The sequence below is a fragment of the Lepisma saccharinum genome, chromosome 1, assembly GCF_977018435.1.
Source record: "Lepisma saccharinum chromosome 1, izLepSacc3.1, whole genome shotgun sequence".
NCBI classification, from domain to species: domain Eukaryota; kingdom Metazoa; phylum Arthropoda; class Insecta; order Zygentoma; family Lepismatidae; genus Lepisma; species Lepisma saccharinum.
Window position 1 is genome coordinate 117,532,512 of NC_139229.1, and position 20,053 is coordinate 117,552,564.

At 35.6% G+C, this 20,053-nt stretch overlaps 1 protein-coding gene across 6 annotated transcripts in view; it reads right to left on the bottom strand.

The window, feature by feature from the left end:
- Window positions 1-20,053, bottom strand: part of LOC146000004 (WD repeat, SAM and U-box domain-containing protein 1-like) — a 99,684-nt gene that overhangs the window by 27,204 nt on the left and 52,427 nt on the right. For all 6 annotated transcript variants that reach the window (XM_083137319.1, XM_083137312.1, XM_083137342.1 and 3 more), the window contains 9 exons: window positions 18,423-18,564; window positions 17,405-17,576; window positions 12,453-12,598; window positions 10,473-10,672; window positions 9,676-9,887; window positions 7,486-7,576; window positions 3,118-3,230; window positions 1,254-1,411; window positions 102-273 (listed from right to left, as the gene is read on the bottom strand). In XM_083137319.1, coding sequence (XP_082993445.1) covers window positions 102-273; window positions 1,254-1,411; window positions 3,118-3,230; window positions 7,486-7,576; window positions 9,676-9,887; window positions 10,473-10,672; window positions 12,453-12,598; window positions 17,405-17,576; window positions 18,423-18,532 — 1,374 coding nt within the window. In that variant the 5' untranslated portion in view covers window positions 18,533-18,564. The remainder of the gene's footprint in view (window positions 1-101; window positions 274-1,253; window positions 1,412-3,117; window positions 3,231-7,485; window positions 7,577-9,675; window positions 9,888-10,472; window positions 10,673-12,452; window positions 12,599-17,404; window positions 17,577-18,422; window positions 18,565-20,053) is intronic.

Consider the following 20,053-nt stretch of genomic DNA (forward strand, 5'->3'; position numbering starts at 1 on the left):
AAAGCATCCATTAAAAGCAGTGACTTGATTGTCATAGATCAGCTACTGTGAGTTAATCATGCACATTTAAAGAACATAATTAGGCCATTTCAACCACTTACCTCTACATCCCACAGAATGGTTGTTCCATCTATTGAGCATGATGCTAATAAAGTCCCACAAGGTGAGAACTCCACATGATTGACTGTGTATCTATGTCCTTCATAAGGCGAATTCTGTTTTCGCTTAAATCTACCTTCACTATTTCGTTCCCACAACCTGACCATTTTATCCCTGCAATGAAAATTAAAAGTTCATATTTGCTCCATGCAGAAAAAAAAAGATTAGTAGTTGTAAAAAAATAACCTGCTTTGAAGATGTTTTGTTTTGCTTTCTTAACATTTTTTTAAAATGATAATTACATGAAACAGATTAAAGAATCCATAATTATCTGGGACTCAAACTCACAACCTTTGATGTCAGTTTCATTATGGCTTTTTTCCATGAATCTTAATATTCTTTCTTTCAAGAACTATGTTCAAAAATTTAAATTTTTTGTTGTTATCAGTTGAGTCTGTATGCTAACATTTATGAACATTGTTATATAACAATGGTTGAAGTGGAAATTCCTAGCTGGAAGATGTTTGGTTGAGGCCTGGGGTTAGCTGGGGGAATGCTCTATGGTTTAACATAGAAACAATGAGACAGATGGGGAATGCTTTGTGAAAATCCCCCCTCACTTCGAGCAGTGGTAACAGCCCAGCCCTAGATTTAAGTCCAGTAGACAGTAACATCATTTCAAATTGTGCAATAATAGTAATTAACTGTAGATCCAGTCCCAATTAGTCTTACTGTGTATAAAGTAGACTTAAAACACCAACTCAATCAATCAATAGTATTAAACCGTGTTTACCGCATCCATCGTGAAATTAATAGTAATTATGAAATTTTGTTTCAAAGTACAATATAAGATCTGATTCATTGTAGTAAGTGTTTTGTTCTTTGTGATCGTAATATGCATTAAAATATTCCATCCCTAAAAAACATAATATCTACAGTTTTAAAATGGCAAAAGTTATTTAATAACTGATTGTAGAACCAATAATCTTTGTATGTACGTAATACATTCATATTGTGAATGGAATCCTTAGACCAAAAAAAGCCTCCACTTGTGAATGGTGGCATCACGTCACCCAAACTGATAAACATTTCTAATATTTTTATCAGATAATTCAGATGTATTATTATTTCATGCAATAACTAAACTTCCTTACCCTGCACCTGTAGCTAGCAAGTCTTTTCCATAAAAATGGCATGAATTAACAGAAGCACCTTCATGGCTTAGTCTTTGAAGTAGTTTAACTTCGTTGTCTTCAACTTCGGCTTGCTTCACAAATTCTTGTTCTTGAAATTTGCAACAATGGTCCTCTTCCTGAATGTAAGAAAAAGGGAAATTATTATGCTGTGGCAAAAAAGATGCAGTACTGACTAGTGATAGTAATGGGTAGAGGCACATATTTTTGGTAAATAAAAAAAGCAAAATTTCGGTACAAAAACAGAGTCGATTTCGGGTTCAAAAATGGTAAATAAAATAAAATTTCGGTGTTATAGTGGTGAATAATCACATCAAAAGTGCTATATAAAATGACAGTTTGGTTTTAAAATTCTGAATATAATCCTAAATTTGATTTAAAAATTGCACTTATTACACAAACACAAAATAAACTTATCCCTTCTAATAGCACATTTATGTAGTTACCAGAGTATTAAGTTTATTCCTGTGTAAAGGGGTCAATTTTTCCTTCTCAAACATTTACAGCAGAATTAATCAATTCTCCGTGAATTGCATAACTCACAGGATACTTCAGACTTCAGAAAGTGTCACGTAGGTATATAAACGGTAAATTTTGTGTTTAAGAGTCAATTTCGCATTATTTCGTGACAAAACAGGGTAGAAAAATGCACCTCAGACCCTTCAGAAACATGAAAAATGAACATTACAGCATGTTATTTCATATTTCGTGTTTTCGTCAAAAAACGAAATTTGCATGCCTCAACTCCTTAAAATACTAAATCCTGGAAATTGTAGACAACAACCTCAAGAAGTGTAATTGCACTTATATACGTACATTGAAAAGCTTATAAGGTTCGACCGTTGAAGTATGTGCCACTTTATTTGAACAGGAATGTACATTAAGACTTTCAACTATTATGTGTACAACCAAACACAAATATGGGAAGTTGAACACGCAGTTTGGAATTAGAATTTCCAAAGATGTATTAGGGATATTGATCATGGTCAAAATATGTTAAGGTGAAGTTGGCTGCGATGCATATCAAAGGAACTAAACTCAAAATAAAAAAACAGAGAAAATCAATTATAGTAAAGTTTTATGTGTAACTAAGTTTACAAAATCGAAAACTGAAGCTTGAAGAGAATGCATAATCCATGAATAACATTTCAGCCTCTTGTTGTACTGGAACCACAAGAGTTAAACGCATAATATGGAAAACTTGTAAAATCAAGGTACAAAAGTGTCAGGCTTATGCTGAATATACCTTACCATATCACACAGAACAAATAAAAAAAATATGTTTCTTTTGAAAGTGCTAAGATTTATTTTGCTTCTAAAACACTAAAATAATTTCAAATCACACTACACAGTAAAAAAGTTGTTTACATGTTTATGTTTAATCTGTTGTAGTCGATATCGTCTGATTAATATGATTATAGATAAACCTACAGACAAACTGATAAAACACAGTAATCATTGATGTTTGAAGCATAGTTGTTAAAGGTTCAAAAACCCATAAATTCTAATGGGTTCCGTAACAGGACTGGAAACTTTTTCTCTCGCACAATTTAAATTCGGTCGAAGTTGCAAATTGTTTCATTTCAATACGGAACTTGGCCTGTATTTAAATTGATTTGGAAACAAGGTTCCAGGACCGAATTGAAATTCTGTAAATATAATAAGGTTCTTTATGGTCCGGAAACTGTTTATGCTTGCTGATTTTCTCTACCGGACCGGAATTGAACTTATTTACAATTCCTGGACCTTTAACAATTCTGGTTTGAAGCCTCTATGTGAACAATTAACAAAAAATAATTAAATTATTTGGTTCTATTCAACTCACATCTCTGTCCTTATTGCCAAAGTGACTTAAGGCACTGCAGGATTTCACCAACTCTGAGTCTATTGTAACATGTCCTGTGAGATCCCAAACTTTCAGACACTTGTCATTAGAACCTGCAAGACAAAAATACAGATCTTCATGGCATTTATAATTAACAATATACACTCTTTCAATAATTCAATTGGTTAATATAAGATAGAGATCAAATTTGCATAACACTGAACAGTCTTTGATTAGTATGTTATTGATAGGGACGTGAAGATTTATTTTTATTTTTCCACAAATTTCGGTGTTCTTTTTTTTTTCTTCTGGAATTCGATGTCATTTTTCACAGTGTAGGGCAAAATTTAGAGTTATTATTTTTAAATCATAGTTATGTTCACATGCATTTTTACTCTTTCATCTATGCACAAGATTTTCACATTGCTTTAGTTCTGGAAAATTGAGGCAATTTTTAGTTTGAATAACAAAAATAAGGCTTACCTTAATGAGAAATCACCAATTTTTTTAATTTGATAAAGTATTTAATCTCATTTAATCTCCCTTTTCTAATTGGAAAAAGGAACAGATGCCAAGTGATTGGAGGACGGGTATCATAGTACCTATCCACAAGAAAGATGACATGATGGAGCGTGCAAACTATCGTGGAATTACATTGCTGAACGTTGCCTATAAAGTATTTGCAAGAATCACATATAACAGACTACTACCATACGTAGAAAAGTGCACTGGATGGTATCAATATGGGTTCAGACCAGGAAAATCTATTATTAACCAAATATTCACCTTAAGGCAAATACTGGAGAAAACTATGGAGTTTGGAATGGGAATGCACCACCTTTAATGATTTTAAATCCTCATACAATAGTATAAACAGGGCCCAACTATATCTGGTAATGGAATACCTTGGAATTCCAATAAGATTAACAAGAATGGTGAGGATACCCATTGAGGGATCTAATAGTAGGATAAGAGTAGGAGGACAACTCTCAGAACCTGTTGAAATAGAAAATGGACCAAGACAAGGTGATGTACTGTTTGTTTGTTGTTTAACATTGCCTTAGAGAAGATTATACAGGAAGCTCGGGTGCAAATTCGGGGTACCATATACTATAAGTCAATCCAGATACTAGCATATGCGGATGACGTGGACATAGTAGGAAGATCTCTACATGCAGTAGAAGATGCATTTCTGGCCATGGAAAGGGAAGGAAAGAAGATTGGATTAGTGATGAATGAAGAGAAGACCAAGTACATAGCAGCAGGTAAAGCACACAGATATAATGCATCACTGACCGTAACAATGGCTAATTATACCTTTGATAAGGTGGGTTCCTTTACCTACCTGGGCTCTGTTGTGACATATGAGAATGATTCACAGGATGAAGTAAAGGCACCACTTATAGCAGCGAATAGGGCATATTGTGGACTACAGAGACATTTTAAGAGCACAATATTGTCCAGAACAACTAAGTTAACACTTTACAAGACACTGATAAGACCTGTATTGACCTATGCTGCGGAAACTTGGCCCAGTTCAAGGAAAGATGAACAGCTGGTAGAGACCTTTGAAAGATATTACAAAGAATTTAGAGACCAGTATGTGAGAATGGAAAACGGAGAAACCTATTTAATAAGGAGCTCTATGACTTATATCAAGAACCAACAGTTATTGGTGTAATAAAGGTGGCAAGGTTAAGATGGGCAGGTCGTGCGATTCGCGTGAGTGATAGTGACCCTGTAAAAAGAGTGATGTTGGATAGCCCACGTGGACAGAGGAAACGAGGAAGGCCTAAATTAAGATGGGTGGATGAGGATGTTTGGAAGCTCCAGTACAGAAATTGGAAAGTTGTGTCAAAAAGTAGAGATATATGGAGACAAATCACAGAGGAGGCCAAGGTTCATCAGTGGACTGTAACGCCATAAGAAGAAGAAGATTTAATCTCATCGGCCACTAAATATGAAATGTTTATTGCAGGATATCGCCCAAATTTTTGAACAATCTTTTCACTCTCTCAAAAATTGTTTTCTTAACCCATCCGCTTACCATTTAAATGCCAATTTTTTTGCCATGAAATACCATTTAAATTTGGCTATCTCCCGTGAAGGTTGCACAGCAAGACAAGATGTCAAATATTGTTTAAACTATCCAAGCAATTTACGTGAAAATTTTATATATTGAAGTGGAAGTATAGTAATAAGTATGCACATATGCAGTTTACTTGAAAGATAATTAGAAACTCACCTAATAAATTTGATCACACACATCGTTGCATTCCATTTCCATTCCTCAACCTTTTATATTTTTCCTGCCACAGCCACCTCTTCCTCACTTTCACTACATTCTTCAATTTCACTAACATAAAATAAACCCCCGTGTTCATCTCCCCTTCCAAAACCCACATTTTCCTTTTCATCGCTATCGAAAAGCAACTTTTCAATCGCAGAATCATCTACAACATTCTTATGCAACATGTTTGCAAGACGTAACAAATGAAGGTTTGTTTACATGAGAAATTACTGAACAAAACATGCTTGAAATGGTATGAAAAACTTAGCAGCACAAACATACACGTCATAGATTTGAAAGATCATACAACCTCTGCCATCTATTGAATGAAAAAGGAACTACATGATGAAAATCGGGAACCCGTCGATTCGACGACTAGGTATGGGAACAGAATGTCCAGTCAGGCCGTCGATTCGACGACTAGGTAAGCGGATGGGTTAATGTTATTGTAAACTCAAAAATAAATTTAACAGTTTATATTGCATATTTTGCAGAGTTTTTCATGTAAAATTGCAAAATTCGGTGTTATACTGAAAAATAATTCACGTTATTTTGCGATTCCAAAAAACTGAAAACTTGCCTCCTTAACCAACCCTATTACATTTAAAACACTTTATTTTGCTTTCCTCAACTTTTTGGTGTTATCGTTAAAATGAAAACTTCATGTCCCTAGTTATTGATCATCATCCTTCATCAATTCCTGCCTCTGCCTGAACTATCCTGTACTGAAGCTTCACCATCCCCAGTGTCTGTTGGATCTCCTCACTCCTTATTCTATCCCTTCTAGTCTTCCCCAATACACCCCTTAAAAATTTCATCTCCACTGCCTGCATCTTTCTTTTCTCTCTCTCTGCCATTGTCCAAGTCTTTGCTCCATACGTAATTAGTGGCATATAGTATGTATGTGTTATATATTACCTTCTTGCATTTCATAGGTACATTCCTGTTCCATATTAATCTATGAACGCTTTGATATAGTCCACCACCCATTTGTCCACTTCTGTTTACCTCAACATCTATTCTTCTGCTTCTCTCAATTACGCTTCCTAGATATTTGAAGCTCTCCAGTACCCTCATCTCTTCTGTGTCCACCTTTATTCTTGGATCATTTCTGGCTCTGTTTCTTGCTGTTATTAGCACCTCGCTCTTTTCTGCAATGAATTTCATTCCTGCTCTTCTGATTTCCTTATTCCAACTATCAAGCTGTCTCTGTACTTCTTCTTCCCTGTTCCCCCTAAATCATCAGAGGACAACAGGGCCTTCAACTCTTCCTCTCCTATCTTCTTCCCCATCTTTTTGTTAAGAAGAAGATACTTTATAGTTATTGATCATGTAATACTAATTCTTGTTGGTAGTATGTTTGAATTATGTCCTCTTCATTCTTATTGGTACCTGGCAACTACTATCATCAATTTCTCATATCAATGAATTTATACACATACTGATTTTTTAGTTTTATGATTACCTACATTTCCTTTGACTCTCTTCCTAAATGAGGACTCAGCAACATAGCTGTATTTATCTATATACACACAAACGACAAATGAAAGGCATGATGAAAAAATAAAAAATAGATATATCAAATTTACTAGTACACAACACTACCAATTCAATATAAGTGGTAAGAATATCATGAAGAATATGAATGACTACTGCAACCTTTTTATTAACGTATATCGTCACTGATGAGTTTTACCTTTAAAAAATTAACTGTGTATTTTAAACTTTCTCTCTAAAAAAAACAAGGGTTATGGTCATATGAACTATAACAAACACATCAGAATGAATTACAGGCTATTTATTAAAACTATTGGAAATATTTACCAACAAATAAAGACAAAAAAACAAGATTATGCATATCTAGATACTCTAATCCAAGTAATGAATATCAGGGTAACTTAAATAACAAAATAATCCATTTTATCTAAACCCTAGTTCCAATTAAATGGTCCTCAAACATATGACACACACATACAACAAAAGAAAGAAAGGAAATACCGGACAGTAACATTTCCCGCTATTCCAAGGTCAGATGCTACATATTTAAATTAAGATTTTTTTAAAAAAAATACACTAACCAGTTGCTAATAACGAGCCATCACGGGAAAAGCAACAAGAAGTCACATAGCGACTGTGTCCCTCTAACACCTTCAGGCACCTCCCTTCGGTCTGAAAGAAAAAGAAAAAAAGGATATTGCATGCTATTCGAAACTACATTATACAACAAATTAAGACAAGTGTCTAAAATAAATGCCAGTTAATTTTAACTAAAACTTATTGCATTTCTATAGGAAATAAACACACCAACTTTTAGCATGGATAAGAAAGTAAATTCAACAGAAACATTATGTGTAAAATTAGTGACTTAAAAATATGTCACTAATGTGTGATTCACGCATAGATTTACATTAACAGGATATCATGGATCCATCATAAAGGGAAAAGAGTAAGAAGACTCTTTGACAGCAATGAAAAGAAGAAATTTCACAAAACCAGATTCTGAGAGCAAATTAGACCCCAAGTCTACATGTAAAAAAAAACTGATAAACCACTGTGCAAAAAATTAGATGTTAAACATTACATCTTTGACACCCACGTAACAGTAAAAACAATATAGGTCAACCACTTTCAAGTACATAAAGGATCTAACTACCTATTTACGTATATTTGCAGTTACATAATAACTGTACGTAGCTGTCACAAGACATTTTTTTATTTGAAAAGTGTGATTTCAGTTTGTTTTTATATTTTTATATATTTTTCATACTTTTATAGTTTATATCCAAGTAAATACTGCTGCATGATGTTTCATTTATAAAATAATACTATGTAAATAATATATATATAAATACATCAAAGAAGGATAAAGGAAACAAACACTCACCAGACAGTGGAAAAAAAATCGAATTTCGCTAGCTTAATCGTAGCATCTTCAGAGTAAGAAGAAAGAGACGGAACTTTCTTCTTACTCTGAAGATGCTATGATTAAGCTAGCGAAAATTCAATTTTTTTCCACTGTCTGGTGAGTGTTTCCTTTCTCCTCCTTTGATTTTTATTTAGCCCTTTTGGCCCTCCTTACTTTCATCCATATATATATATCTATAAAAAGTGAAAGAGGAGAGACAGGAAACACTCACCGGACAAAGAAAAAATTCAAATTTTCGTGATGGTATGTCACATCTTCAGGAGTAGAGAGACGTTGTAGAACTTAGTGACAAGATGGAAGACTAAGCGTGACCTGCAGTGTTGCCAGGTCCTGAAGAAAAAAAAAAGTGTTGACAGTACCACAAAAAAAAATATATATAGATGGTACTTTCGCCTGGCTTGTCGAAAACTGTGAGTGGTGGTGGGGGGTTGGTTGGGAAAAGGTGGTAGTAAGGGTGAGGATAGGGGATGAGGGGCGTTACTGGGTGGCCTTGTTCAGGCCTAAAGGTGTGGTTGCATTCATGGTCGATATGTAGGGCCTCTCCCATCTTCTACGTATTGAGGTGTTGGTGGATTGGGGCAAGGAGTGGAAGATCAGTACCATCTATATATATATATATATTTTTTTTTGTGGTACTGTCAACACTTTTTCTTTGGGACCTGGCAACACTGCAGGTAACGCTTACTCTTCCATCTTGTCACTTAGTTCTACAACGTCTCTCTACTCCTGAAGATGCGCGCGCGCACGCACACAGAGAGATACATACAATAATAATAATATAGCCGGCCCCTGTGGCAGAGGGATTAGCACATCATGCTATGATACCTGGGGTCCCAGGTTCGAATCCTGGCCTGGTCATGGATGTTTGTGAGTGCCCATTCATCAATTTCATCACATCATTACTCATTCCCATCTTCGCAAATAAGCCAAAAGTGGCACAAAAACAAAGTAAAATAAAGCAAATCAATCAATATAATAATAATAATAAATATTGCAGTTTCTTATGAAGTTACACTTGAGCAATTTACAAATTTAACTCATGTAAAATTCAAGTTATGTAAAGGTTTACGGAATGCATTACTTACGTAACTCATACTGTAATATGTAAATTAGGTTGAAATACAAATATGATATACAATGAGATTTTTTATGGCAAAAGAATTTAACAGTTGCATTTTTAATAATTTTATAATTAAAGAAGTTAAAAATTGTTAATATTTTTAAACCATACTGAAAAGCAATGTATGTGAAAATGTACATTGTAGGTAGCAGAGCAATGATTTTAAAAATAGCAATTGTGTAGTGCTGTGAACTATAAACCAAATAGTAATTGAATACTAACCTCCCAAATTCTAATGGTCTTATCAACTGCACCTGATGCTAAAAGCATCCCACTTTGAGAAAATCTTACGCAGGTAACTGCTGATGAATGCCCCTCTAGGACCATATGAATCATAATGTTGTCCTCTAAACCTACAGTTACTATCCAAAATTTAACTAGTTGATCATTCCCACCAGTTGCTAGGAGAAACTTTCTAGTGATGCCTGCATGATCTGAAAAATCACAATGATAGGTATGTGACAAAAATAACAAAATATGGGAAAAGTAAATTCGATTTCATTACAGTTTATAATTAAAATGAACACTGCTTTACAAATATTATATATTCAAAACATTAGTATATTGAGTATTTTTATTATTGCACACAGCTTATAAAACCTCTACAATGGTACACCACTTTCTACCTCATCATTAATAGCATAAAAAAAAAAAATTGTATATGTCATATTTTGCAATATAGTGAAGTTGATTACCTGGACTTTTCCAGAATGGAAACTCTGAATTACCTTGATGAATTTTGAATGATAACCAACACCCAAACGTTTTCCGCCACTTTTGGCCTCAGAATGTTTATTATCTGAAGTGGTACCTTCGGAGGCAAGATTGTGAGTGCACAATGTGCTCAGTCGCCAACAATGGTATAACTTTGAATACAGCTTCAGAAACTTGGCACAACAATGGAGACTGCATGCATCTTTATCAAGCACAAAGATACTAACTTTCAATGCTTATATTCAGAAGAATCAAATTTATTAATGGAATTTTAAGAGTAAAATTAGTTCAAACCTGGTACCCACCTACTACGTCAAATGAATTTGAAAAATCACAACTTGTAACTCCTAAATCATGGGCATCGTCTTTTGTGAAGAGGCACGTCCCATGCCCATAGGTGACGTCCCACAGCTTCATTACTCCCTGTGTGCAGGTTGTGACCAAACAAGAACTGTCCGGGGTAAATGCTATAGCCAGGATGGTGCCTTCGTGCTCTTGAAAAGACCTAAATAAATATATTACAAATTCAGATAATTAGATGCAGGGATTTCAAATTTGAAATAATTGAAGGGGTTCAAATGCATCAAGATTATAATTCATATCTATTTGGTCTAGGAATTAATTCGTGCACCTGGACAAGAGATGGCGTAACGAGCGTATCGTCCCACAGTTCCGTGTATCCACACATGCGTTGAAAACTCCTGTCAGCGTGCATCGTTCGTAGTATAGGGCAGTTGATTGACGCGTCAACAACAGCATTTTGTAGTCAACTGAACATGGCGCAGTTCGTGCCAGATAAAGTGTTTTTGCGGGGTGTACTGCTTCATTACTTTAACATGCAGAAAAGTGCTACCGAAAGTCATCGTATTTTGGTGGAACTGTATGGTGACCATGCGCTAGCTGAGCGAATGTGTCAGAAGTGGTTTGCACGGTTTGGAAGTGGTGATTTCGGCCTGGAAGACCAAGAGCGACCTGGACAGCCAAAAAAATTTGAAGATGAAGAATTGAGAGCACTGCTCGATCAGGATTCGTGTCAAACGCAGGAAGAACTTGCAGAAGCATTAGGTGTTGATCAAACAACAGTTTCCAAACGCCTCAAAGCCATGGGAATGATTCAAAAGATGTCACACTGGGTTCCACATGAATTGAAAGAAGTTGAAAGACGAAAAACCATTTGTGAATTGCTGCTTCAAAGACAGAAAAGAAAGGGGTTTTTGCATCGCATTGTTACTGGCGATGATAAGTGGATCCAATACGAGAACCCGAAACGAAAAAAGGCCTGGGTGAAGCCAGGTCCATCATAACTGAAACAAGATATTCACTGTGCAAAGGTTATGCTGTGCATATGGTGGGATATGAAAGGTGTGGTGTACTATGAGCTGCTGCAACCAGGTGAAACTATTAATGGAGAATGTTATCGAAGACAATTAATGCGTTTGAAGCAAGCTCTGGCCAGGAAACGACCAGAATGGGAGAACAGACATGATAAACTTATTTTTCAACATGATAACGCTCGCCCACATGTCGCAAAACCGGTTAAAACCTATTTAGAAAATGTCGGATGGGAAGTTTTACCCCACCCGCCATATTCACCAGACGTTGCTCCTTCGGACTACTACTTGTTCGATTGCATGAATAACGATTTGATTGGACAGCGGTTCACTTCTTCAGAAGATATCGAAAAATGGGTCTCTGACTGGATCGCTTCAAAGGATGAGGACTTCTTTCGCCACGGAATCCGTAACTTGCTTGACAGATGGGCGAAAGTGGTGGCTCGCGATGGACAATATTTTTCTTAAGGTATTTATGTATTTTGTGTTTGAACTACAGCTTCAATGTGTGCGTAACAACCGCACGAATTAATTCCTAGACCAAATATATTCAAGGTAAAAAGGATTCTAATTATGATATTTAAATATTAGGGTATAGTGGTATGAAATGTTTTCTGTATTTTAAAAAAAACACCAAATGCCCCTATGGAACCTACCTTGCAAAACGTTACAAATTACCACATGAAAAGAGGTAAAACTTTAAACCCAAGCTTTCAGTTTAGACCTGTCTCAAAGAGTCATCATCAGGAGAGGAATTTACAGGTAAATTCCTCTCCTGACGATATAACAAGTAAACAAAACAAAAAAAAAAACAAGAAAGGTGACTACTTCTGCCTTTAGAAATTGCAGTGTGTACTACATGGAAAAGAGGTAGAAATTTGGGTGAACAGAAAAGGCCACCCCTTATACACATAACTTATGAAACTTATTTTACTTCTGAAACATTCTACTTACCTAATAAGACTCCTATGCACTACATCCCAGACACACACAGTGCCATCATCCCCAGCAGTTGCAACAATGGTTGAATCTGGTGTGAAACGACAAACTCGTACCGCACCTCCATTCGCTTGAACAAACGTGCATACTTTACTTCCAGTCTGCAAATAATAACAAAAGTGATTGATAATTACGATTAAGTGCTTTATGTTATGGGTCATTCCACGTCAATTCATCCAGGCCATGTCCCCCACCATCCCCGATTTTGATGAAATTCGGTGTGCTTATAGAACTTTTGATGGTGATTCCAAAAATGATAACTTTTTTAAAATTGGTCAAGGGGATCAGAAGTTACGTGCTTTTTAAGATCTCCGTTTACGCCACATGCGGCTTCACTTTGAATGACACGCATTAGGTTATAAACGATTGTATCTTCCCTCGGGTTTGCCGTAGAAACTTCAAGTTTGTTTTATTTTCTTCAGAATAGTATAAGCTTTCATTTAAATAACGTTTCAGATGAATGCATCAATAAACATGTATTTTTATATATAGTTTTATGTATTTTTTTAGAAAAATAAATGACTAACTTCAAGAGTGAATTTCATGCAATGCCCCCTCTTCAATTTCCCTCCAATTTTATATGTAGGTAGCTCAGAGTGTGTACTAATGCCTGATGGAAAAATTGGGATGGGCGGTTCAGAGACAGGGTGATAAAAAAATAATTTGCATAAAATGACATTAGAAGTAAATCTTATTAAAAATGCTTATGTAAAAAAAAGGTAAAGTTCTCCACTGTGCATAGCACCACGCCATGAAGGCGTATAGGGGGTGTGGGGGTAACGCCCTACACTTTCTTGATCCGGTCGTGATTGGGGGTGATGTGATCAGCATCACGCTCCTGACCGCCTTTACCCCCCAGGGTTTCCCCCAGGTACCCATGTTATTCGATGCTGGGTGGGCGCTGGGGCCGCTTCCAACGTTAGAAAAGTTCCCGGATTTGAACCGGCCGGGGATCGAACCCGGGACCTTGAGCATGGTAGTCCGACGCGTTACCGACTGAGCCACCGCGGCCACCTAAAAATGCTTATGTATTTAGCACAAAGCCTGAAGTACAATATGTTTCAAGCTACAATATTCAAAATTTATGTTAACTATGTGTGAATGTAAGCATAGGCGTAACCTGGCGGGGGCAAAGGTAAGCTCTTGCCCTCTCTCAAATTTATATATTAATTAAAATTTACAAGTTAAATATATCTTGTGATTCTCCTGGCACTTGAGGAAGAAACGAATAAAGAGTAATAATTGTGATTTTTCAAATAATCCTGGCCACTATTTTTATGCGATGGAAAACTTTGTGATTATCTCAACCCAAAAATAGTTTCCAAGTTACACCCATTAAGATAGTACCTAAAAATTATACTCTATGCATTGCCAAAATTTCATGTACTATAAATTGTGCTGTTCACATTTTACATGGATATTTTGACCATTTCAAACACACTAAAGTATTTGACTTATCACTAAGTACATATGTCCTTCCATTTGTGTTGTTAATGTTCCCACTGGACACAGCATACTTTTTGGCCAGTAGTAGGAAGTTGATGGACCAAGTGGATGCAAGAAACTTAATAGCTGCATCTCCATTTTCACGTGGACTTTTGAAGCAATCCTACAAACAAGTTTGAGTCACGCACACACATGCTACTACATAACTGATTACAGCTGGAATTCGGAAAGCCACTCCTTCACAAAAGTCAAACCATACAGTTACAAAACATATTACATCAGCACTTACTATTTTTGCTCTGACAGTTAAACAACTAGTGTTTGGAAGTAACTAATTACAAAGTTACAAGTAACAGTTACTTTTTATTTAGGAATTCTAACTATAAGTAGCTACTTTTAAAAGTAAGTACGTGTAACGTTAGCAACGGTAACAGAGTTACTTTTTGCAGTAGGGAAATAGCTAAATTGGACAATTCTGTTCCAGACTATAAAAAAATATGTACCTTCTCCAGATGCTAAGTGAAAGGATTTTCTTGGAATTGCTGGCAAGGAAGCTATGCTTTGTTGCATGCTAAATTTAGAACATCCACGCTTTACTGTAATTCATTTCTAATTGTATGTGAAAACTCCATTGTTTTTGGTAGACTGCTGCGTTCGTTTGGAATGTGGTTGTCCAGATAGGAAAAAGTCATTGCCGAGGGAGTGGATCTTTGGATATTGTTGAACTTGGAATGGAGGAGAAAGAAATAGGTGCAAGTGGAATCAATGACACCATATTCAAAATACCGTGGTCAGCATACAAATGATTTTTTAATTATAATCGTTCAAGCAAAGCTGACTGTGTTTTCTATCATTTATTAGCAGTAATAATGTAAATATATGAATACATATTATGTACTAGAAACATAAGTAAAACATGGAAGTCTTCATGATCATTGATTGTGTGTAACTTTTACACAAATTAATGATCATTAACAGTACGTTACTGTTACAGTAACTGTAAAAGAAACTTGGTTACTTTCAAAGTACCAGTAACAATAACTGAGTAACTTTTTAAATGAGTTACTGTAACTCAGTTACTTGTAAAAAGTAACTTACGGAACCTGTAAGTTCAAAATTGTGCATACTTTCTGGTACTGTTGTAGTACTTTGCAATCGCTGACACATTGTACTGTGGGTTGTTGTTACCCTAGATGATTACTAAGAAATTTATGCCTTGAATACTACTTCTATGGAATTGGTACATAATTGCCGCACTTGTTGCTTTATACTATAGAAGTCTATACAAGTATTTTTACTGTTCCAACCATCCCGTCACAAGGATATTTTCTGTGGTATGTGGCGAAAAAGCTCCAATTGAAAAAAAACTTCAATCAGCACAAATGTGTAGTATTCATTCTTACTTCATATTACGTATCCCCATGAAGAGTAGCCAAAAGAGAACTTCCATATTGAGATAAAATGCACAAAAAGAATGTTCTCGAAGATAAATTTGCTAAACTTGGGAATGCTAAAAATGATTATATATATATAATTATATAATATATATAAAATTTAAAAAAAACTGAAGACAGTTGAAACTAACTTAGATACAGTGGAACCTCGATTTTATGTTATCCAGGAGATTAAGCTGAAAAAAATTAATATGCGGGAAAATGTAAAATCTTGGAAAATTTCTAAACAATTTGCTACGTTGGGACCACCAAGATTGAATGAAAAATGAAGGAAAATGTAAAATCGAGGAACTTAAATCGGGGTTCCACTGTAATTATTACTTGCAAATTTTAAATTTAAATATAAATTTTGGAGAGGGCAAGAGCTTACCTTTGCCCCCGCCAGGTTACACCTATTCTTACATTCACACATAGTTAACATAAATTTTGAATATTGTAGCTTGAAACATATTGTACTTCAGGCTTTGTGCTAAATACATAAGCATTTTTAATAAGATTTACTTTTAATGTCATTTTATGCAAATTAATTTTTTATCACCCTGTCTCTGAACCGCCCATCCCAATTTTTCCATCAGGCATTAGTACACACTCTGAGCTACCTACATATAAAATTGGGGGGAAATTGAAGAGGGGGCATTGCATGAAGTTAGTCATTTATTTTTCTAAAAAAAATACATAAAACTATATATAAAAATACATGTTTATTGATGCATTCATCTGAAACGTTATTTAAATGAAAGCATATACTATTCTGAACAAAAGAAAACAAACGTGAAGTTTCTACGGCAAACCTGAGGGAAGATACGATCGTTTATAACCTAATGCGTGTCATTCAAAGTGGAGCCGCATGTGGCGTACACGGAGATCTTAAAAAGCGTGTAACTTCTGATCCCCTTGACCAATTTAAAAAAAGTTGTCATTTCTGTAATCAGCATCAAACGTTCTATAAGCACACCGAATTTAATCAAAATCGGGGATGGTGGGTGACATTTTCACAAAATTCTGGATGATTTGACATGGAATGATCCTTATTATATTTTCTACAATGCTTCCACTTGTAATGTGATACAATAAGCTGAGAAAAAAATGCAGAATTCGGCCGAAAACATGCTTCAATAAGGAATTCTTCCCTGGATAAATTGAAAACATCCACACAACACACATCAAAATAGCATCTTATTTACTTACATAAATATCCAGCTCTGTCCAGGACTTAAAATTCTGAATCTTTAATGATGATACTGCATGTGAAAACACTTAAAATGCTTCAAAACAAGCCAAAATGGACAATTGGTATTTGAAAACAAAGAATTGCTGACTTCTAGGATAGTATGCCCTGAAAAAAAAAAGGGCTACGGGAAATGATTGACTGTCCTAAACATTGCTGCAGTACAATGGTTTAATTTAACATTAAGGCTAGGCTGATGTTGCTGTATTATTATCGGCTGATATCAATTCAAAGATACTGGTCGATACTTTTCCAGAGTTTAAGCATTTTGCAGTCTCTCCTAGAAATTATGCAAATCTTGAAGTTCTTATTTCGTCACCAGTATTACATGGCAAAATCAAAATTTTTTGTGATTAAATGACAGATATATTATGATATAATTCTTGAATATTTGAAAATAAAAATCTAAAAAAATTGATGCATATAATTGCAGTGGAATACTTATAAATTAATACTAATTAATATTTTGAACAACTTTCATTCATTCAAATTGTCAAGCATCGGTACCAGTGAGAATCTGGAAGAGTACATCATAGGCATATTTTTCTTAGGGGGTGGGGGGCATTCTTGACAGCCCATGTGAGTTCAGCAAGCTGCACATGTTTTTTTTTTAACCTCCAAAGGCTCAGGACATACCATGTATACACATGCACATATAATGCGCACCCTGGTTTTCAATGAAGAAAAGTGAGAAAAAAATATTTCTTGTATGTAAGGTACAGTACAATTCAGGTTAAGAAATGGTTTTCTTAGTAGCAGGTTGCTTACTTCATACATACCTTGACATTGAATAGTACTGTGCTTCCATCTATCGAAGCAGTTGCAAGCATTGTACCTTGAGGAGAAAATCGAAGATGTGTGACTCCATATTTATGACACTGTAAAGGTGAGTATGAAGTCTCCACATATCCAAAGCCAGGCTTCCACTCCCACACTCGAACAGATTTGTCTCTGTAATCAGAAATTTTTGTGCCATCAAACCCAGGAATACTAATAAAATGTACCACTTATTTCAACAAGTAAATCCATAAAACATCACAACTGACAATATAAGCACAAATGTCTCATTTCTGGGAAAGTTTCAAAGAAATAGGTTTGTGTCAGCATTATTATTGATTGGATTGATTTGGTATTTTAAGTCCACTTTATGCACAGTAAGGCTAATCAGGACTGGACCTACTGTTTAAAGTGAGATCCAAACCACTATGTGCCTCCACAGGGAATCGAACCCGGGACCCCAGCACTGTTATTGAATTAAATACCATAACCACCCTCAACATACCAGTATCCAGGAAAGAGGTGAAAAACTTTGAACCAAATAATGTGCTTCAAAATATTTTTCTCCATCTTTTCCCTCAGTAAGGTGATAAGCCTCACATTCTTCCCAATGACTATCATCAGTTGAAGATTTCATACATGATACACTACTCTAAACCTTGGATTTTTTCTCACTATTTTGTTTATTTGCAATGTTAAGATAGTTAATAAGTTAGGCAGAAATGGCTCATTTTCCTTTTCATTCAATTGCAAGGGTTGCTAGGTTGTAAGTAAAATAAAAGATTCCATGCTGCTTTTACAGGAATCATTTACATTACAGAATATATTAAAACACATAATGGTTTTTAGCTATGTACTTTATAGAGTAAAAAATCTAAGGGATGTCTATTTTGTACGATATCTATGCAATGAACATCAACTGTATAATGAACTCTACAATATTCTCATGTTTTCATACTTTCGTCTGACAAGTAAAAGGTTACATTTAGCTTAGTTTAGTATCATATGAAAATAACTAACCCGGAAGCTGAAGCTAAATAAAAATTGCCCCCAAAATCACAGCAGGTAACATCGCTGGTATGGGACTCAAGCGTTTGAAGCACAGCTACATCTACTGCAAGTGATGTCATTTCAACTCTTTCCTGTGAAGTCAGTCATTGACCTGCAAGAATAAACGAAAATATTTTACAACATTTAAGTCTAGTTGTGTAGCTCATATGTAGTTATAAGTCATGGTTCCAACTGTGTAATAATTCTTACAAGTTGAATATGAGGAATATTGTTGATTTGGTATTTTTAAGTCCACTTTATGCACGGTAAGGCTAATCGGTACTGGGCCTACAGTTTAAAGTGGAATCCTAACCACTATAAGCCTCCACTGGGTATCGAACCCGGGACCCCTTGATTAAAAGGTGATGACTGAATAAGGAATGTGTCTAGAATACTGGAAATAATGGTGGAAGCATATTTTAAGTTTGGTTAAACTGACTTGTGCCTTTAACGACATGTAGGAAGGGTTTCCGGGAGGTTCTCCCCTCTGCGGTAGCTGCAGAGCACTGTTGCCAATTTAGCTCTTTTGGAACCAGATCTGGTTCTTAAATGTATTCGTTTGGCTGTGAACTGGGGCACCCAACCCCCTATGATGTCGTCACTGGCTCTAGCCCACATAGACCAACTTTTGCCATCAATATACATTTTGCACGTGACATTGTTATATTAGCCGAGTTTCCCCACCCCCTCTTACCAACCCAGCTACTTTTTTATAGCGCCAAGGTTGAAGTGAACATGACATAATATTGTTATCCAGGAATCCTTTATTTTCGATCTCATATGACCATCTGTGAATTATTGAGATGGGTGATGCTGCCAGATCTAGACGGTGAAAACTACGAATAAATTTAATTACTTTAAAGTTAACAATAATAGCAGTGGTCCCACACACCTTTGACACCTAAAATTACCCTAGGAGGCACTATATCCAGCCTTCGTAAATCTAGCTCCTTGAAAGTCACCTTTAGCTCCATTTAAGATGAAATTTAGTTCTTTTATTAGCATCACATTTGGCAACACTGCCGGGATGACTGTAGGAGGCAAGGAGAAATGCATTATGCTCATTGGAGCATTATTTTATTTGTTCTCTTGGGAATATCAAACATCCAATGGTGTAGAAAAGTAGCTACATGGATGGAAAAAGGACACATTGAACAAATGCTTGGCTGTAGAAAAAGTAGAAACTCCCATTTCATTAGCTGTAACTTGAAGTTGATTCCGCACAAGGAATACATGGGATTCTGTAAATGCTTATTCATCATATTTTTCAAACATTGTACGTCTAGCTTAATAATCAACTTAAAAAACCATTCCACTTGCAACATGGAGAGAAAGTCATCCTCTCTCGTCCAGCTGGGTATTTTTTTAGTAGTAGTGCCCATTCCGACAATATTGAAATAAATGCACAACTGGTGCAAAAATGTCACTCTTCTGCTTAAAACAGAGAATGGAAAACATTGTATATGTACAAGGGTCGTTCAAGGTTGACCGGGATTTTCGTACGTAAAAAATCGATGAATAGCCGGATCATTATGAAACGTGCGGGTGACGTAATGTATTCCTTCGCGAGTAACTAGCGCCCGGCATGACGTATTTCGTGC